Genomic DNA, 16888 nt, shown 5'->3' with positions numbered 1-16888 from the left:
AGCAGATAAGCCTTTGAGCTCGACTCGTTAAAGAAAAATCTTTGTCCAGTTTGAGGTGAGTAATCGCTGTTCTGATATCCAGAAGCTCTTTTCGGTTATAAGAGACGGTGGTAGAAACATTATGTACAAAATAAGTTACAGAGAACATGAAAAAACACAAAATAGCACAATTGGTTAGGAGCCTGTAAAACAGCAGGCATCCCCTCCGGCACCATATTGTTCACCACTCATTACGTTAGTTGTCTTCCTTTTACAATCTATACTTTCTCTCGCACTAACGGATATGGACATTTGTTCAGATACGATTATGATCTGAGTATTTTTTGAAGATTATCCATGATCAGGAAAAAACGATTTTTCAGGTGCCAGTGCACATCTTTCAATCAAGTGTGAGGTACTACGTGGTCTAAATAACTCAACTGGCTAGTTTGCCTGTCTGTAAAGAGAAATGCGGGCTGTACATTGATTCTGCTGCTCTGATTGGACAGAGTGAAGCTGTATTTCTCCATCCACTCAATCACTTCTCCTTGCATGTTTCGATCAGATCATTTAGATTGCTGCTGGCTCATGTAAGCCTACTACTTTGATAAATCAAAATGTGAGGACGTTTGCTGAAAGCTATCAATGTGCATTGCATCTAACAAGTGGGGCGAGGGTAGGGAATAAATTGGACCCACTGATGCGCATTCTGACTAAGTGACAGCAAACTTGTCTGCCCGCTGCAAGTTCAGGACACAGTCACACCCCTCTGCGTGCTGCTCCTAATATTATTTTTTTGGTCTATAAATGTGCAGTATTTTGACAACATCTAGCCTAGTTACCATAGGCATATTAAAACACTTCCGTGTTTTCCGATCAAGTGTATCATCTGATCCAATCCAACTATCAATCTACGGAAAAGAATACGAGTATGGCCAGGTCAGGTCAGCACACCCCTAGCAGGGAATATCAATGGATGCTTTTGGTCATAACTCCAAGTGGTCATTTGATGTCCACCTCCTAATCCATGCTAATCTAGGAATGGGTTTAGAGCTCGGATTTTGGAAAGTTGATCCAACTCCCATCCCGTTCTTAACGGTTTCTTTTCGTCAGAAAAAGCTTGGTTCTGGGTTACCTTTATTCAGTATCGCTCTGCCTCTGCGATTTCTCCTATGGATAATACTCCTTTTCCCCTTTCTTGATACATTTACAATTCTTAGCACCCATGCAGTCACTCGTGGAACTCTGCTCAAACTACAGTACTTTTCTAAATGCGCTGTTAATCAGTTACATTTGTTTGAACTGTGATTTGCTTGTCTTCAACCTTACATTCAGTCATTGTCATTAGATTTTTCATCATCTTCGGGTTCAATCTTCTTTCTGCACTCTAGCCACTGAGGCCCTGTGCACTCTTTCAGTTGATTGGCCCTCTAGTGCCTGCATCCGCCGGGTTTTCTTTTCCACAGCAATGTCTCCACTTCAAGGGTTCAGTCAAGCTCTGTATTTCTTTGACTCTGTTTTCTACAAAGGGTTTCCACTGTTTAGTTGTATGCATTTGTATGTATTTGCGTTTTCTCCATCTTCAGATGAGTGGCTATATAGTTACCAAGCCTTGCTCCTATCAAGTCAACTAATAACTCTAGTCTGAGTAAGGTGACTTTCTTCAGTGGAGCTACTCTGGTCTTGGATGCAATCAGAGTCACTGCGCACTCACCATCTTCATCTGTGCCTGGAATGATGTGCAGGAATGCAGATACACAGAATGCGCTTTCACATTCATAACTCTTTGGTCACATTTGAAGTACACTTGTTCTCCAATGCTGCATCGTAATGTCTTGTCATGGTGAGTTCACTCAAACTGGCAACTTCTCACACCACTACCGCCATTGATCAGACAGATCCCCGGGCAGCTGTTTGTCCCACTGGATGCCCCGTTGCCACATCTGTTGGAATCTGACATTTGTGAATGGCGATAGGAATCGAATTGGATCGAAGATCCGTGCTGCAACAAAACTCTTTTAGTATTCTTTCTATACTGTATGAACGCCATCAGGTTGCACGGCTCAAATACAAAGTCGTAATTTTACATTCTCCAGGTCAGTCCTAAAACTTACCAGAACTCTTGCCATTCTCATCGTGTGTAATTTAGCCTTGGCTTGGTTTTAGACATTCTTCTAACCAGAGAAATATAAGCACCTCTCAAACGTTTTCATTAATAGAAATCAATGATTACACATCTCCCTTGTCATCTACGTTTTTTTGTACAGTCAGCTCAGTGCATTCATTTGATCTGTGGTCCGTTTTGTCAACAATAAAAAAATGCAACATTGTCCAACTTTGACTTATGTGAATAGATTTGATTAATTTTGCAGCATAGCCAATCAATCAACATTACATGTAATGGACAGAATAGGATGGATGTGTGCAAAATGCAACAAGATGCATGTAGGCTACAGGTTAAAATGCATAAGGTTGTAACTTGTAAAAGTTGTGGAAGTGGCTGTCTCACTGACCTAGGCCAATTTGGACTGATCACATGACCGACTACAGTGATTGTCAATAATTGGAATGAGAAACCCAAAAATCTATAAATGACATTTATCGGTTTATTCAATTTCATATGCAGATCAAAAACATTAAGAACAACAGATTTATAATTTTCTGTGTTGTTAGGAAGCCGAATATTAATTGAACCAGAACTGATTATCGAAAACACAACATTTCCTTTAGACACTGAAAACAAAGAAGGAAACTGTGTGTTTGATTTCAGATTCAAATAAACGAGGAACAACCCTTTATTTGCTTATTTATTTTTATCTTGTCATTTAATAGGAAATATTCATTTGGCCAGAAAATAAACGGACCCTACTCATGTGACCTGCTCCATAATAAATCAGTCGTATTGACCCCAACAAACATTTTGAGCTCTATATAGGGTTGAAAAGATAAGATTCTAGGCTTCAAAACGATGTATAACATGTGCATCAAGTGTTAGAATTCAGCACAACAGAGCTAATTACACCGGAGATATCCCCGATCAGCTGTTTAAAGAAAATGACCCGAGGTTAAGTTTTTATGCTTTCAGTGCGGAGCTGTATATGTTCTTAAAGTCACAACGTGCTACTGTAGAAGACATTATGTCTGTTATTTGGCATAAATTGTAGCTTGCTTGCTACTCATTTAAAAGTTTGACAAGACAATATGCTAGCTAGCTGGTTAATGTGTTTAAGAAATAGTTTGAGGGCCTCCCGAGTGGCACAGTGGTCTAAGACAATGCATCGCAGTGCTAGCTGTGCCACTAGAGATTCTGGGTTCGAGTCCAGGCTCTGTCGCAGCCGACCACGACCGGGAGACCATGGCGTGGCGCACAATTGGCCCAGCGTCGTCCGGGTTAGGGGAGGGTTTAGCCGGCAGGGATGTCCTTGTCCCATCGCGCACTAGGGACTCCTGTGGCGGGCTGGGCGCAGTGCACACTGACACGGTCGCCAGGTGTACGGTGTTTCCTCCGACACATTGCTGCGGCTGGCTTTCGGGTTAAGTGGGCATTGTGTCAAGAAGCAGTGCGCTTGGCTTGGTTGTGTTTCGGAGGACGCACAGCTCCCCGGCCTTCGCCTCTCCCGAGTCCGTACGGGAGTTGCAGCAATGAGACAAGACTAACTACCAATTTGGATACCACGAAATTGGGGAGAAAAAAGGGGTGAGCTAGCAAGCTAAAACAGCTGATTAGCTAGCCAATGACTTCTTTTGAAAGTTGAATCTTCTTATCATCAGAGGCTTTGAACGTTCAAACAAATTGGGTTAGCTAGAAAACATGTTGTTCTAGTGAATTCTGTTTTAATCCCAAAATAGGCAGTCAATATTTTTCACGAAATGTGCATGTGCTATGCTAATTAGCTAGCGCGACTTATGACTAATTATGATAGAGCACGTCACATATTAGAGCAAGCGGTAAAGCTTCATTAGACTACAAAGCAAGATGAAACATTAGCCTCCCCTAACGTGGCCAAAATGTCACAAATATTCCAACTTCAATTAATTATTTCACAATTATGCTTTAAAATACAAATATACAGTAACTTCAGAAAGTATTCACACCCCTTGACTTTTTGTTGTATTACACCCTGAATTTAAAATGGATTAAATTGAGATTTTGTGACATTGGCCTACACACAATACCCCATAAGTGTTATTATATTTTGACAAAATTAAAAGCTGAAATGTGTCGAGTCAAAAAGTATTTAACCCCTTTGTTATGGCAAGCCTACATTAGGTTCAGGAGTAAAGATTTGCCCCCCTTTTTCCTCCCCAATTTTGTGATATCCAACTACAATCTTGTCTCATCCCCAACGGGCTCGAGGCGAAGGTTGAGTCATGCATTTCCCGAAACACGACCCGCCAAACAGCGCTCCTTCATCCGGAAGCCAGCCGCACAAATGTGTCGGAGGAAACGCCATTCAACTGACGACCGGATATCAGCCTGGCCCACCACAAGGAGTTGCTAGAGCGCGATAAGCCAAGTTAAGCCCCGCCAGCCAAACCCTCCCCTAACCCGGACGACGCTGGGCCAATTGTGTGCCGCCCTATGGGACTCCCAGTCACGGTGATTCTAACATGCATGTACTCAGGTGTCTGAATACCAATGTAAATTAGATATTTCTGTATTTCACTTTTAATGCATTTTCAAAAATGTAAAAAAACATGTTTCAAATTTGTCATTATGGAGTATTGTGTGTAGATGGGTGAGACAAATTCAGGCTGTAACAACAAAATGTGGAATAAGTCAAGAGGTATGAATATTTTCTGAAGGCACTGTATGTCAACAATCCTTCCTCCAAATAATCATTCTATCGATTACATTTTGTGAAAATCCCCAAAATCAAGGTCTTTTGTTGTTGTTCTAGTTTCGTGAGGAATCTCCCAAATACAGTATACAAAAGAGGGGGAAAAAAGAGGAAAGAAAAGGACAAAAAATACAATTCAGGAGAGTGATGGAAAGAGATAGTAGTAGACAAATCAAAAGGAAATGAAAAAGTGAGAGACATAGAGAAAGATGGCGCAAAGGTGTTTGAGAGCACCCTCCTCTTCAGAATCCCCCCCACGCATAAACTGTTAGCATCAGTTGATCGATTTCTAATCTTTTCACCAGACACTTGCAATAACATTAATTACAAAACTGCCCATATGAGTGAAATGACCTCTCACCCTCCTCCATCTCCAGGCAGGCTGTGTGGGAGTGAGGGTGGCCACATAACTGAGATTAAGTGGGAGAGAAAAAGTCTTGTTTATTGAGATTGCACCACTGACACCTGTAGTTTTCTTTGACAAGTTGAATGGATGAGTCGTGCAAAATTGAAAAACACAAGAGGTAAGGCCCTTCTAAAGAACAGCTGCTAGACAGTACAGCTAAAAGGAACAACTGCTTGGCAAACAAGTGTGGTATTTTGGAGAATTGCAACCCTCACTGGGCTCCAGGCAGTAGAGCATACCACAATGGAAGCTAGTCATTTTAGTTGCAAGGGTGAGGTGGGTGAGCTCTTGCCTCATAGTAGCTCCGCACGGCGTTGCAAAAGGCCTCGTCAGCCACCATCTGTGTGTCCCCGTTCAGGAAGGCCTGGAAATTATCCTTTACCGCCTGCAGCTGCTGCTTATTCAGCTGAGAGAGAGAGAGAGAGAGAAACAGTGTTGTTATAAACTGACATAAGCTGTCATTACTGGCTATTATAACACCAAAATGTTGGCCTTATGGTAGAGACTTCAAGAAAGCACAATAGGAGCATATGTTCATTCAGAAAGGAAAATAATAATAAAAAAAAAAATCCTTGTCATTGTCTTCCTTTATTTTCTGTTTGGCACATTCAATCCATTTGTGGAGTAGTACTACTCGGTGACAAAAGACTCCAAGTGCTTGAAATGCTTTTAAATGGAATTTAATTATTATATATTTTCTGCAGTTTCCCTTTTAGTCATGGTAGAGGCTTTGGGTGCTTGACAACCAATTCAATAGTGTTGACGGAATGATGCACCTACTTCGCTATATCATGGCAATAAGTGGAATAAACTATTTCCCAAAAGAAACCATTGCCAGAATAGAACCCCCAAAACAATGTGAGGCAACCATTTCAAAAACACCATCAGTCCTTATCATTCTTATTCAGAGATTCTCTAATGATAACTATTGTTGTCCTAAGGCAATGCTTTTTGCCAACATGTCGTTTTCATAACCAAAAATAATAAAATAGCAGCCTTCTCTTTCTCTGCCATTGCATATGAATGAGGGCAGTCTGTCTTCTTCCCATTGACAGTAGCACTGTGACTGCACTGTGACTGCTACAAAAACATAAATCAAATAAATATTGATGTTTCTTACTGACACAATGTGGACAGCGACTTATCTCCCGCCTCCAGCCCCAGTGTGGGGAGCCTTGTTCCAAATATGGTTTTCCGCAACTTAAGCAACTTGTGTGTTTAGCCTTTCAACTGTGTGGCTACTAGCAAGCTGGAGGAATGCAGATGTACAAGTAGTCATTGTTATTCCTAGTCTTTAAAAAACGGTTTAGCTCCAAGTCTTATCTCCTCATTTTCAATAGGAATGCTCTGACAAAAGTGAGTCAGCTGAAATGAAAGCACTGCAATGAAAAGGGGAAACTTTGTTAGCAACCTGATTGTGATAGCCTCTTCTATTGGGGATGGTCATGTGTGAAAATCAAGACAATGTTTATCCGCCTGGCCTCTTAGCTCTTTGTAAAGCGTGTGTTTTTGTGTGTGTGTGTCCGTGAGAGAGAGAGGAAAAAGAGTGGGTGTGTGCATGCCCGAAAAAGTACTTGCCATAGGTGGCCTCTAGAAAAGTTTGACGCAAAGCACTGCAACTTGAGTCTAACATGGGGTGACGAAGCCCTGGAGCAAGGTGCTCTGACATTGTCTTCATTGGTACCTCACTACCAAACAGCCTCTCTTCATTGAGAAATAAGAGTCTGACAGAACAGGTCAATCCAAGGGATACTGTTCTCTGGACAAAGCCTCTAAGAGAGGTACAGACATAAATTGCGCTGAAACTCAACAGGCAGATTTCACATGACAGAGATCAATCTTCTCTTGATCTCACCTCCATTTCATGGCGGGACAAATTTGTCAGTGGGAAACGTTATTGATGCATCACCTGTCAAAAGGGCGTAACTGTGAAGAGTTACACAAACAAGCATAATAACAGTATAATGTTTAGGAGCCATGATCCGTTATGAACGTTCGTAGCAAGGCTCATAATTCAGCATAATATATTCAATTAATTACACAGGTGGTAGATAAATAGTGTTCCAGATTGCATGACTAGGAGAAGGTTTAACAATGTTTCTATAAAGGTGATTCAATGCCTGTTTGGGAGTGTATTTTCCAGTGGCATGTACAGTCGTGGCCAAAAGTTTTGAGAATGACCCAAATATTAATTTTCACAGTCTGCTGCCTCAGTTTGCATGATGGCAATTTGCATATACTCCAGAATGTTATGAAGAGTGATCAGATGAATTGCAATTAATTGCAAAGTCCCTCTTTGTCATGCAAATGAACTGAATCCCCCAAAAACATTTCCACTGCATTTCAGCCCTGCCACAAAAGGACCAGCTGACATCATGTCAGTGATTCTCTCGTTAACCTGTTGGAGCTGGGGGGCAGTATTTTCACAGCCGGATAAAAAACGTACCCAATTTAAACTGGTTACTACTCCTGCCCAGAAATGAGAATATGCATATAATTAGTAGATTTGGATAGAAAACACTCAAAAGTTTCTAAAACTGTTTGAATGGTGTCTGAGTGTAACAGAACTCATATGGCAGGCCAAAACCTGAGAAGATTCCATGCAGGAAGTGCCCTGTCTGACAATTTGTTGTCCTTCTGTTGCATCTCTATCGACATTATAGCATCTGTGCTGTTACGTGACACTTTCTAAGGCTTCCATTGGCTCTCTAAAGCGTTCAGAAAGCGGAATGACGTGTCTCCTGTCTCTGTGTAAAGTACAGCAGCAGAGTTTGTAAGTGGCCTGCCTGGGGACAGTGAGACTGAGATGCGCGTTCATGAGACTTCTCAATTTTTTTCTTTCAGTCTTTGAATGAATACAACGTTGTCCGGTTGGAATATTATCGCTATTTTACGAGAAAAATAGCAAATTGATTGTAAACAGCGTTTGACATGCTTCTAAGTACGGTAATGGAATATTTTGCATTTTTTTGTCACAAAATGCGCTCGCGCGTTACCCTTCGGATAGTGACCTGAACGCACAAACAAAACAGAGGTATTTGGATATAACTATGGATTATTTGGAACCAAAACAACATTTGTTGTTGAAGTAGAAGTCCTGGGAGTGCATTCTGACGAAGAACAGCAAAGGTAATCCAATTTTTCTAATAGTAATTCTGAGTTTAGTGAGCCCCAAACTTGGTGGGTGTCAAATTACCTAGCCTGTGTTGGCCGAGCTATGTACTCAGAATATTGCAAAATGTGCTTTCGCCGAAAAGCTATTTTTAAAATCTGACATAGCGTTTGCATAAAGGAGTTCTGTATCTATAATTCTTAAAATAATTGTTATGTATTTTGTCAACGTTTATCATGAGTAATTTAGTAAATTCACCGGAAGTTTTCGGTGGGTATGCTAGTTCTGAACATCACATGCTAATGTAAAAAGCTGTTTTTGATATATGAACTTGATTGAACAAAATATGCATGTATTGTATAACATAACATCTTAGGAGTGTCATCTGATGAAGATCAAAGGTTAGTGCTGCATTTAGCTGTGGTTTTGGTTTTTGTGACATATATGCTTGCTTTGAAAATGGCTGTGTGATTATTTTTGGCAGGGTACTCTCCTGACATAATCTAATGTTTTGCTTTCGCTGTAAAGCCTTTTTGAAATCAGACAACGTGGTTGGATTAACGAGAGTCATCTTTCAAATGGTGTAAAATAGTCATATGTTTGAGAAATTGAAGTTATAGCATTTTTGAGGTATTTGTATTTCGCGCCACACGATTCCACTGGCTGTTGACTAGGGTGGGACGCTAACGTCCCACTGGCACGGAGAGGTTAACAAAGGTGTGGGTGTTGACGAGAACAAGGCTGGAGATCACTCTGTCATGCTGATTGAGGTCGAATAACAGACTGGAAGCTTCAAAAGGAGGGTGGTGCTTGGAATCATTGTTCTTCCTCTGCCAACCATGGTTACCTGCTAGGAAACACGTGCCGTCATCATTGCTTTGCACAAAAAGGGCTTCACAGGCAAGGATATTGCTGCCAGTAAGATTGCACCTAAATCAACCATTTATTGGATAATCAAGAACTTCAAGAAGAGCGGTTCAATTGTTGTGAAGAAGGCTTCAGGGTCCCCAAGAAAGTCCAGCAAGCGCCAGGACCGTCTCCTAAAGTTGATTCAGCTGCGGGATCAGGGCACCACCAGTACAGAGCTTGCTCAGGAATGGCAGCAAGCAGGTGTGAGTGCATCTGCATGCACAGCGAGGCGAAGACTTTTGGAGGATGGCCTGGTGTCAAGAAGGGCAGCAAAAAAGCCACTTCTCTCCAGGAAAAACATCGGGGACAGACTGATATTCTGCAAAAGGAACAGGGATTGGACTGCTGAGGACTGGGGTAAAGTCATTTTCTCTGATGAATCCCCATTCCGATTGTTTGGGGGATCCGGAAAAAAAGCTTGTCCGGAGAAGACAAGGTGAGCGCTACCATCAGTCCTGTGTCATGCCAACAGTAAAGCATCCTGAGACCATTCATGTGTGGGGTTGCTTCTCAGCCAAGGGAGTGGGCTCACTCACAATTTTGCCTAAGAACACAGCCATGAATAAAGAATGGTACCAACACATCCTCAGAGAGCAACTTCTCCCAACCATCCAGGAACAGTTTGGTGACGAACAATGCCTTTTCCAGCATGATGGATCACCTTGCCATAAGGCAAAAGTGATAACTAAGTGGCTCGGGGAACAAAACATTGATATTTTGGGTCCATGGCCAGGAATCTCCCCAGACCTTAATCCCACTGTGAAGTTGTGGTCAATCCTCAAGAGGTGGGTGGACAAACAAACCCACAAATTCTGACAAACTCCAAGCATTGATTATGCAAGAATGGGCTGCCATCAGTCAGGATGTGGCCCAGATGTTAATTGACAACATGCCAGGGCGGATTGCAGAGGTCTTGAAAAAGAAGGGTCAACACTGCAAATATTGACTCTTTGCATCAACTTCATGTAATTGTCAATAAAAGCATTTGACACTTATGAAATGCTTGTAATTATACTTCAGTATTCCATAGTAACATGTGACAAAAATATCTAAAGACACTGAAGCAGCAAACTTTGTGAAAATGTATATTTGTGTCATCCTCAAAACTTTTGGCCACGACTGTACAATGTTCATCTCCACTGAACCTGAGAATGTGTGTAGAGTGGGAGGTGTGCACTGAGGTGTCAGTCTTTGTGTGTGTGTGAATGTATTCTAATCACAGTCTTCCTCTCCTCTCTCCTCAGAAACTCCACAGATCATTCAGAACAATTAAGAGCTTGTTTGGCAACCAGCAATTCCTTCAGGATGGCAGATCAATAGACACAGCCAGGTGTGTCAGTCAGCTCAATGTCAGTCACTAATGCATTGCCCAGTGGTCCTTTCCATGCTGAAAATACTAAGTTGTGTGTGTGTGTGTGTGTGTGTGTGTGCAGAATGAGGCTAATCTCCTGGGCATTAAGGCTCTTATATCAACCCGTTTTTCCATGGCTGCCAGACTGAAAGGACATACCTGCAAGAACCATGTGTTAGCAACAGATATAACAACCTTTCCCTGTGTCACCTTGGGCATGCATTTATTTATCTTAGCAGAGCTCCATGTCGCCAAGACAAAGTTGCATCTGGCCTGCCTCTCTCAAAACAGCATTTAGCCATTTGACGCCACTGGTTTGATGCTTCTTTCCACAAATGGAGTAGGCTGCACGCTCCTTCTGAGAGCCATTATGAGAGCAAATGGAGCGCTCACTTGTGACATCAGAGGACGCCAGAAGCAGTTTCCACTGTGGAGAGCCATCCCTTTCATTCACTCTATTTCTCCTCTCCATTTCTCACACTTTCCCATTGTCTCCTACAGCCTTGCTCCATCTCTATATGTTGTACATTTTCAGTGTACGAAAGCTATTTATCGATCTTTCTATCCACACATCTTTCTCACCCTTTCTACACCCTTTCAACAAAGCCTTTTTTCTTCTCTCTCACATTCACCTCATCCATTCTGTAAATCCCTTACCAACCCCTGCCCTTTACCTCTGCTTTCATGCCTCCCTCTCCTCTATTTCACTATCACTCAATCCCTCTCTGCAATCTCTCCTGCTCCATCACTATACACTGAGTTTACCCCCCCTTTTGCCACCAGAACAGCCTCAATTCGTCAAGGGCATCGACTCTACAAGGTGTTGAAAGCGTTCCACAGGGATGCTGGCCCATGTTGACTCCAATGCTTCCCACAGTTGTGTCAAGTTGGCTGGATGTCCTTTGGGTGGTGGACCATTCTTGATACACACGGGAAACTGTTGAGCGTGAAAAACCCAGCAGTGTTGCACTTCTTGACACAAGCCGGTGCGCCTGGTACCTACTACCATACCCCATTCAAAAGGCACTTAACATATTTTGTCTTGCCCATTCACTCTCTGAATGGCACACATACACAATCCATGTCTCAATTGTCTCAAGGCATAAAAATCCTTCTTTAACCTGTCTCCCCCCATTCATCTACACTGACATCAATAAGGGGTCATACAGTAGCTTTCACCTGGCTTCACCTGGTCAGTCTATCATGGAAAGAGCAGGTGTTCTTAATGTTTTGTATACTCAGTGTACATTTTCTCAAGAGGGGACAAGGGTAGATATGATATTAAATATACTGATAAGTGCATGTTAAGAATGAGGAGGAAGCATTGTGTTGATATGTGGTAAGGAACTGTTCTAGCGACAGACCAGTCTGTGTCAGACAAGGAAGACAGAAAATACATCCGCCCTAGGAAAACATAACCTTCACTCTGTGTCAACACACACACACACACACACACACACACACACACACACACACACACACACACACACACACACACACACACACACACACACACACACACACACACACCTGTAGTATGGAAAAGTATGATAAGTATGCAGGGTTTTGAGTGTTTGCCAGATGCCGGCATGCACTCGCAGGCAGATGCTGCGATGAGAGCAGGCCACGCCTGCATGTGTGCACAAAGCTATTTACAGATATTGTGGGGAGCAGAGGTAACAGTTTCCCACTATCCTAGTGGAAGACAGTGTTACAGTCTAACACACACCCTCTTCTTTTTCACCCCTCTATTGGTAACAGCGTGTTGACTGCGCCCCACTCAGTGCATGACATCGCCAAGCATCGTCATGGCAACATCAGTTCCACCGCATGGCAAGTAAGGTTGTGACGATACCAGTATTTCAATATTTTTCCCATGGATTTTTTTTTTAAACACAAAGCAGACTGAAGTCATTGGTCCTTTAAAATCCTGCTGTATATATACACTATTGTGGGCTATAACTTGAAAAATTAATTGTGACATAATGATGTTTGTTTACAACATTAGGGCTGTTTTTCTAAAGAAGTTAAATCCGCTTTGTGTCTGCTTTTTTGATTTTTACCCATCTACCAATAGGTGACCTTCTTTGTAAGGCATTGGAAAACCTCCCTGGTCTTTGTGGTTGAATCTGTGTTTGAAATTCACTGCTCGACTAGGGGACCTTATAAATAATTGTATTTGTGGGGTACAGAGATAGGAGAAAACTGTGCATGTAAACTGACCACGTTTACATGAACACCAATATCCCGTAATTAATCGAAATACTCTAGTATTCTGTTTTTGAGTTGACGCATAAAAATATAATATCCTATTTACAATAGACCGAAAAAGCTTGTATCCCGGTTATGAGAAACCCGAATAATATGCTGACCTTAGAAGGGATACTGTGGCATGTAAACATCTTATCCCATTTACTGTTTTTTTTTGCAATCTGCACAGGCTCAGATATCATGGGTGTTGTGTGATGATGTTTTCATCTGATTGTCAAACAAATCAGGTCAAAAAGTAGGCTACCTGCGCAATTTGATCCACCATAATAATTTATTTTGCTGATACCAGTAGACTATATGGTCCAGTATGGAGTAAGTTATTCACCACTAATTTAGACACGTTTCTGCATATAAGTTTTCGACATTTGGTAGGCCATATTATAATTTCGGACATTTGGTAGAGCATTTGTTTGCCAACTATAGTTAGATAGATACATGCAGGTTCTCTTCTGTCTTAACTTGTTGCCCCAGAAGACTAAATAAAGTAGTGCTCACCAGAATAATGTCTTACATCGATAGAATGACTGCATTAGTAATCAAGTTAACACTGGTAAAATTGTCTGTTTCATTTAGGGACTGGGAAGAAAACACAATAACTCCAAAACAGTCGAATGATTGGTCCTGCGCAAAATGTCCAAATGTCATCAGTTTGACAGGTTTTATGGAAATGAAAAGGTCAGAAAGCGATGAAACACGCTTCTGATAAGACTTCAGTTAATCTTTGGTGCATATTTTATGTGGTTGAAATACTGTCTGCTTGCATAACAGTGTCAAAGATAACGCATTACACGCGCATTCGCATTTTCTCAAGAGATGCTGAAAGAAAGAAATCATATTTCTCCACTTCTGTTTCTGAGACAAATATAACATTTGTTGTATAATTTCACTGCAAGAAATTCCTTATTCTGCAGGAGTTACTATATATTTGGCTACATGTGAGCGGTTATAGGCCTACAGTCAGTGTCCATATGTCAGTTACTATTCCATGTAACCCATATGAATTTAAATTAGGAATATTATGTTTATTCATGATTACAGGGATACTCATGAGTGGGATATAAAAGTTGCATGTAAACAGCTTATCCTGAATAAGACCTTAAGCGGGAAATGAGCTACTATCCAGAATACTGAGCGAATGTAACTGAGGTCAAGTAGACTCAAGTTAAAACTGTAACTTGGTCACTCAGGAACATTCACTGTCTTCTTGGTAATCAACTCCAATGTAGATTTGACGATGTATTTTAGGTTAGTGTCCTGCTGAAATGTGAATAATCTCCCAGTGTCTGGTGGAAAGCAGACTGAACCAGTTTTTCCTCTAGGATTTTAATGTGGCATAAACACAACCAGTCATGATGTTGTTTTCATCCGATTGTCATACAATCACTTCAAATAGCCGCTCCTGTAGGCTACCCTCCCACGTTCATCCACTCACAAAATAATTCCAGCATCCAAAAAGTGCACTGTGCACTCACAATTTGATGAATTTAAAGAGACAAGATGTATTGTAATGACATTCTGCGATTGTCATTAGGCCCCCTACACTCGTATGCCTGAATAAATACGTCAACATGCTTCTCGGTCTCGGCCACTCATCTCCGCCTTGGCAAAATGTACAGTTGAAGTCGGAAGTTTACATACGCTAGGTTGGAGTCATTAAAACTCGGTTTTCAACCACTCCACAAATTTCTTGTTAACAAGCTGTAGTTTTGGCAAGTCGGTTAGGACATCTACTTTGTGCATGACAAGTCATTTTTCCAACAATTGTTAACAGACAGATTATTTCACTTAATCACAATTCCAGTGGGTCAGAAGTTTACATACACTAAGTTGACTGTGCCTTTAAACAGCTTGGAAAATTCCAGATAATTATGTCATGGCTTTAGAAGCTTCTGATAGGCTAATTGACATCAGTTGAGTCAATTGGAGGTGTACCTGTGGATGTATTTCAAGGCCTACCTTCAAACTCAGTGCCTCTTGCTTGACATCATGGGAAAATCTAAAGAAATCAGCCAAGACCTCAGAAAAAGAATTATAGACCTCCACAAGTCTGGTTCATCCTTGGGAGCATTTTCCAATCGCCTGAAAGTACCATGTTCATCTGTACAAACAATAGTAAGCAAGTATAAACACCATGGGACCACGCAGCTGCAATACCGCTCAGGAAGGACCTTGTGAAGATGCTGGAGGAAATAGGTACAAAAGCATCTATATCCACAGTAAAATAAGTCCTGTTTCGACATAACCTGAAAGGCTGCTCAGCAAGGAAGAAGCCACTGTTCCAAAACCACCATTAAAATCGCCAGACTACGGTTTGCAACTACACATGGGGACAAATATCGTACTTTTTGGAGAAATGTCCTCTGGTCTGATGAAACAAAAATAGAACTGTTTGGCCATGATGACCATCATTGTTTGGAGGAAAAAGGGGGAGGCTTGCAAGCCGAAGAACACCATCCAAACTGTGAAGCACAGGGGTGGCAGGATCATGTTGTGGAGGTGTTTTGCTGCAGGAGGGACTGGTGCACTTCACAAAATAGATGGCATCATGAGGATAGAAAATTATCTGGATATATTGAAGCAACATATCAAGATCTTCCAAATGGACAATGACCCCAAGCACACTTCCAAAGTTGTGGCAATATGGCTTAATTAAGGACAACAAAGTCAAGCTATTGGAGTGGCTATCACAAAGCCCTGACCTCAATCCTATAGAAAATCTGTGGGTAGAACTAAAAAAGTGTGTGTGAGCAAGAAAGGGCCTACAAACCTGACTCAGTTACAGCAGCTCTGTCAGGAGGAATGGGCCAAAATTCACCCAACTTATTGCGGGAAGCTTGTGGAAGGCTACCTGAAATGTTTGACCCAAGTTAAACAATTTAAAGGCAATGCTACCAAATACTAATTGAGTGTATGTAAACTTCTGACCCAATGGGAATGTGATGAAAGAAACAAAAGTTGAAATAAATCTCTAATATTATTCTGACATTTCACATTCTTAAAATAAAGTGGTGATCCTAATTGACCTAAGACAGGGAATTTTTATTTGGATTAAAATGTCAAGAATTGAAAAAGTGAGTTTAAATGTATTTGGCTCAGGTGTATGTAAACTTCTGACTTCGACTGTAGTACCCTCCACACTAGTCATTAGGCTCGAGACCCTGGTTCTCGACCCCGCCCTGTGCAACTGGGTCCTGGACTTTCTGACGGGCCGCCCCCAGGTGGTGAAGGTAGGAAACAACATCTCCACCCCGCTGATCAGCTCTCTCCTGTATTCCCTGTTCATCCAACTCAATCATCAAGTTTGCAGACGGCACTACAGTGGTAGGCCTAATTACCAACAACAACGAGACAGCCTAGAGGGAGGTGAGGGCCCTCGGAGTGTGGTGTCAGGAAAATAACCTCTCAATGTCAACAAAACACATACCGCCCCAACAGATCCACAGATGACGCAATCTCAATCGTACTCCACACTGCCCTTTCTCACCTGGACAAAAGGAACACCTATGTGAGAATGCTGTTCATTGACTACAACTCAGTGTTCAACACCATAGTGCCCTCAAAGCTCATCACTAAGGTAAGAACTCTGGGACTAAACACCTCCCTCTGCAACTGGATCCTGGACTTCCTGACGGGCCGCCCCCTGGTGGTAAGAGTAGGCAACAACACGTCTGCCACACTGATCCTTAACACTGGGGCCCCTCAGGGGGGTGTACTTAGTCCCCTCCTGTATTCCCTGTTCAACCACGACTCCAACACCATCATTAAGTTTGCTGATGACAACAGTGGTAGACCTGATCACCGACAACGATGAGACAGCCTATAGGGAGAAAGTCAGATAACTGGCAGTGTGGTGCCAGGACAACAACCTCTCCCTTAATGTGAGCAAGACAAAGGAGCTGATCGTGGACTACAGGAAAAGGCGGGCCGAACATGCCCCCATTAACATCGACGGGGCTATAGCGGAGCGGGTCGAGAGTTAAGTTCCTTGGTGTCCACATCACCAACGAACTATCATGGTC

At 42.0% G+C, this 16888-nt stretch overlaps 1 protein-coding gene across 2 annotated transcripts in view; it reads right to left on the bottom strand.

The window, feature by feature from the left end:
- Positions 1-16888, bottom strand: part of LOC106561024 (calcium-dependent secretion activator 2) — a 221481-nt gene that overhangs the window by 175462 nt on the left and 29131 nt on the right. For both annotated transcript variants that reach the window (XM_045688110.1, XM_014124578.2), the window contains exon 2: positions 5519-5632. In XM_045688110.1, coding sequence (XP_045544066.1) covers positions 5519-5632 — 114 coding nt within the window. The remainder of the gene's footprint in view (positions 1-5518; positions 5633-16888) is intronic.

The sequence above is a fragment of the Salmo salar genome, chromosome ssa10, assembly GCF_905237065.1.
Source record: "Salmo salar chromosome ssa10, Ssal_v3.1, whole genome shotgun sequence".
NCBI classification, from domain to species: domain Eukaryota; kingdom Metazoa; phylum Chordata; class Actinopteri; order Salmoniformes; family Salmonidae; genus Salmo; species Salmo salar.
Note: the sequence above shows the minus strand (reverse complement) of the source record. Positions and strands in the feature narration are given on the sequence as shown.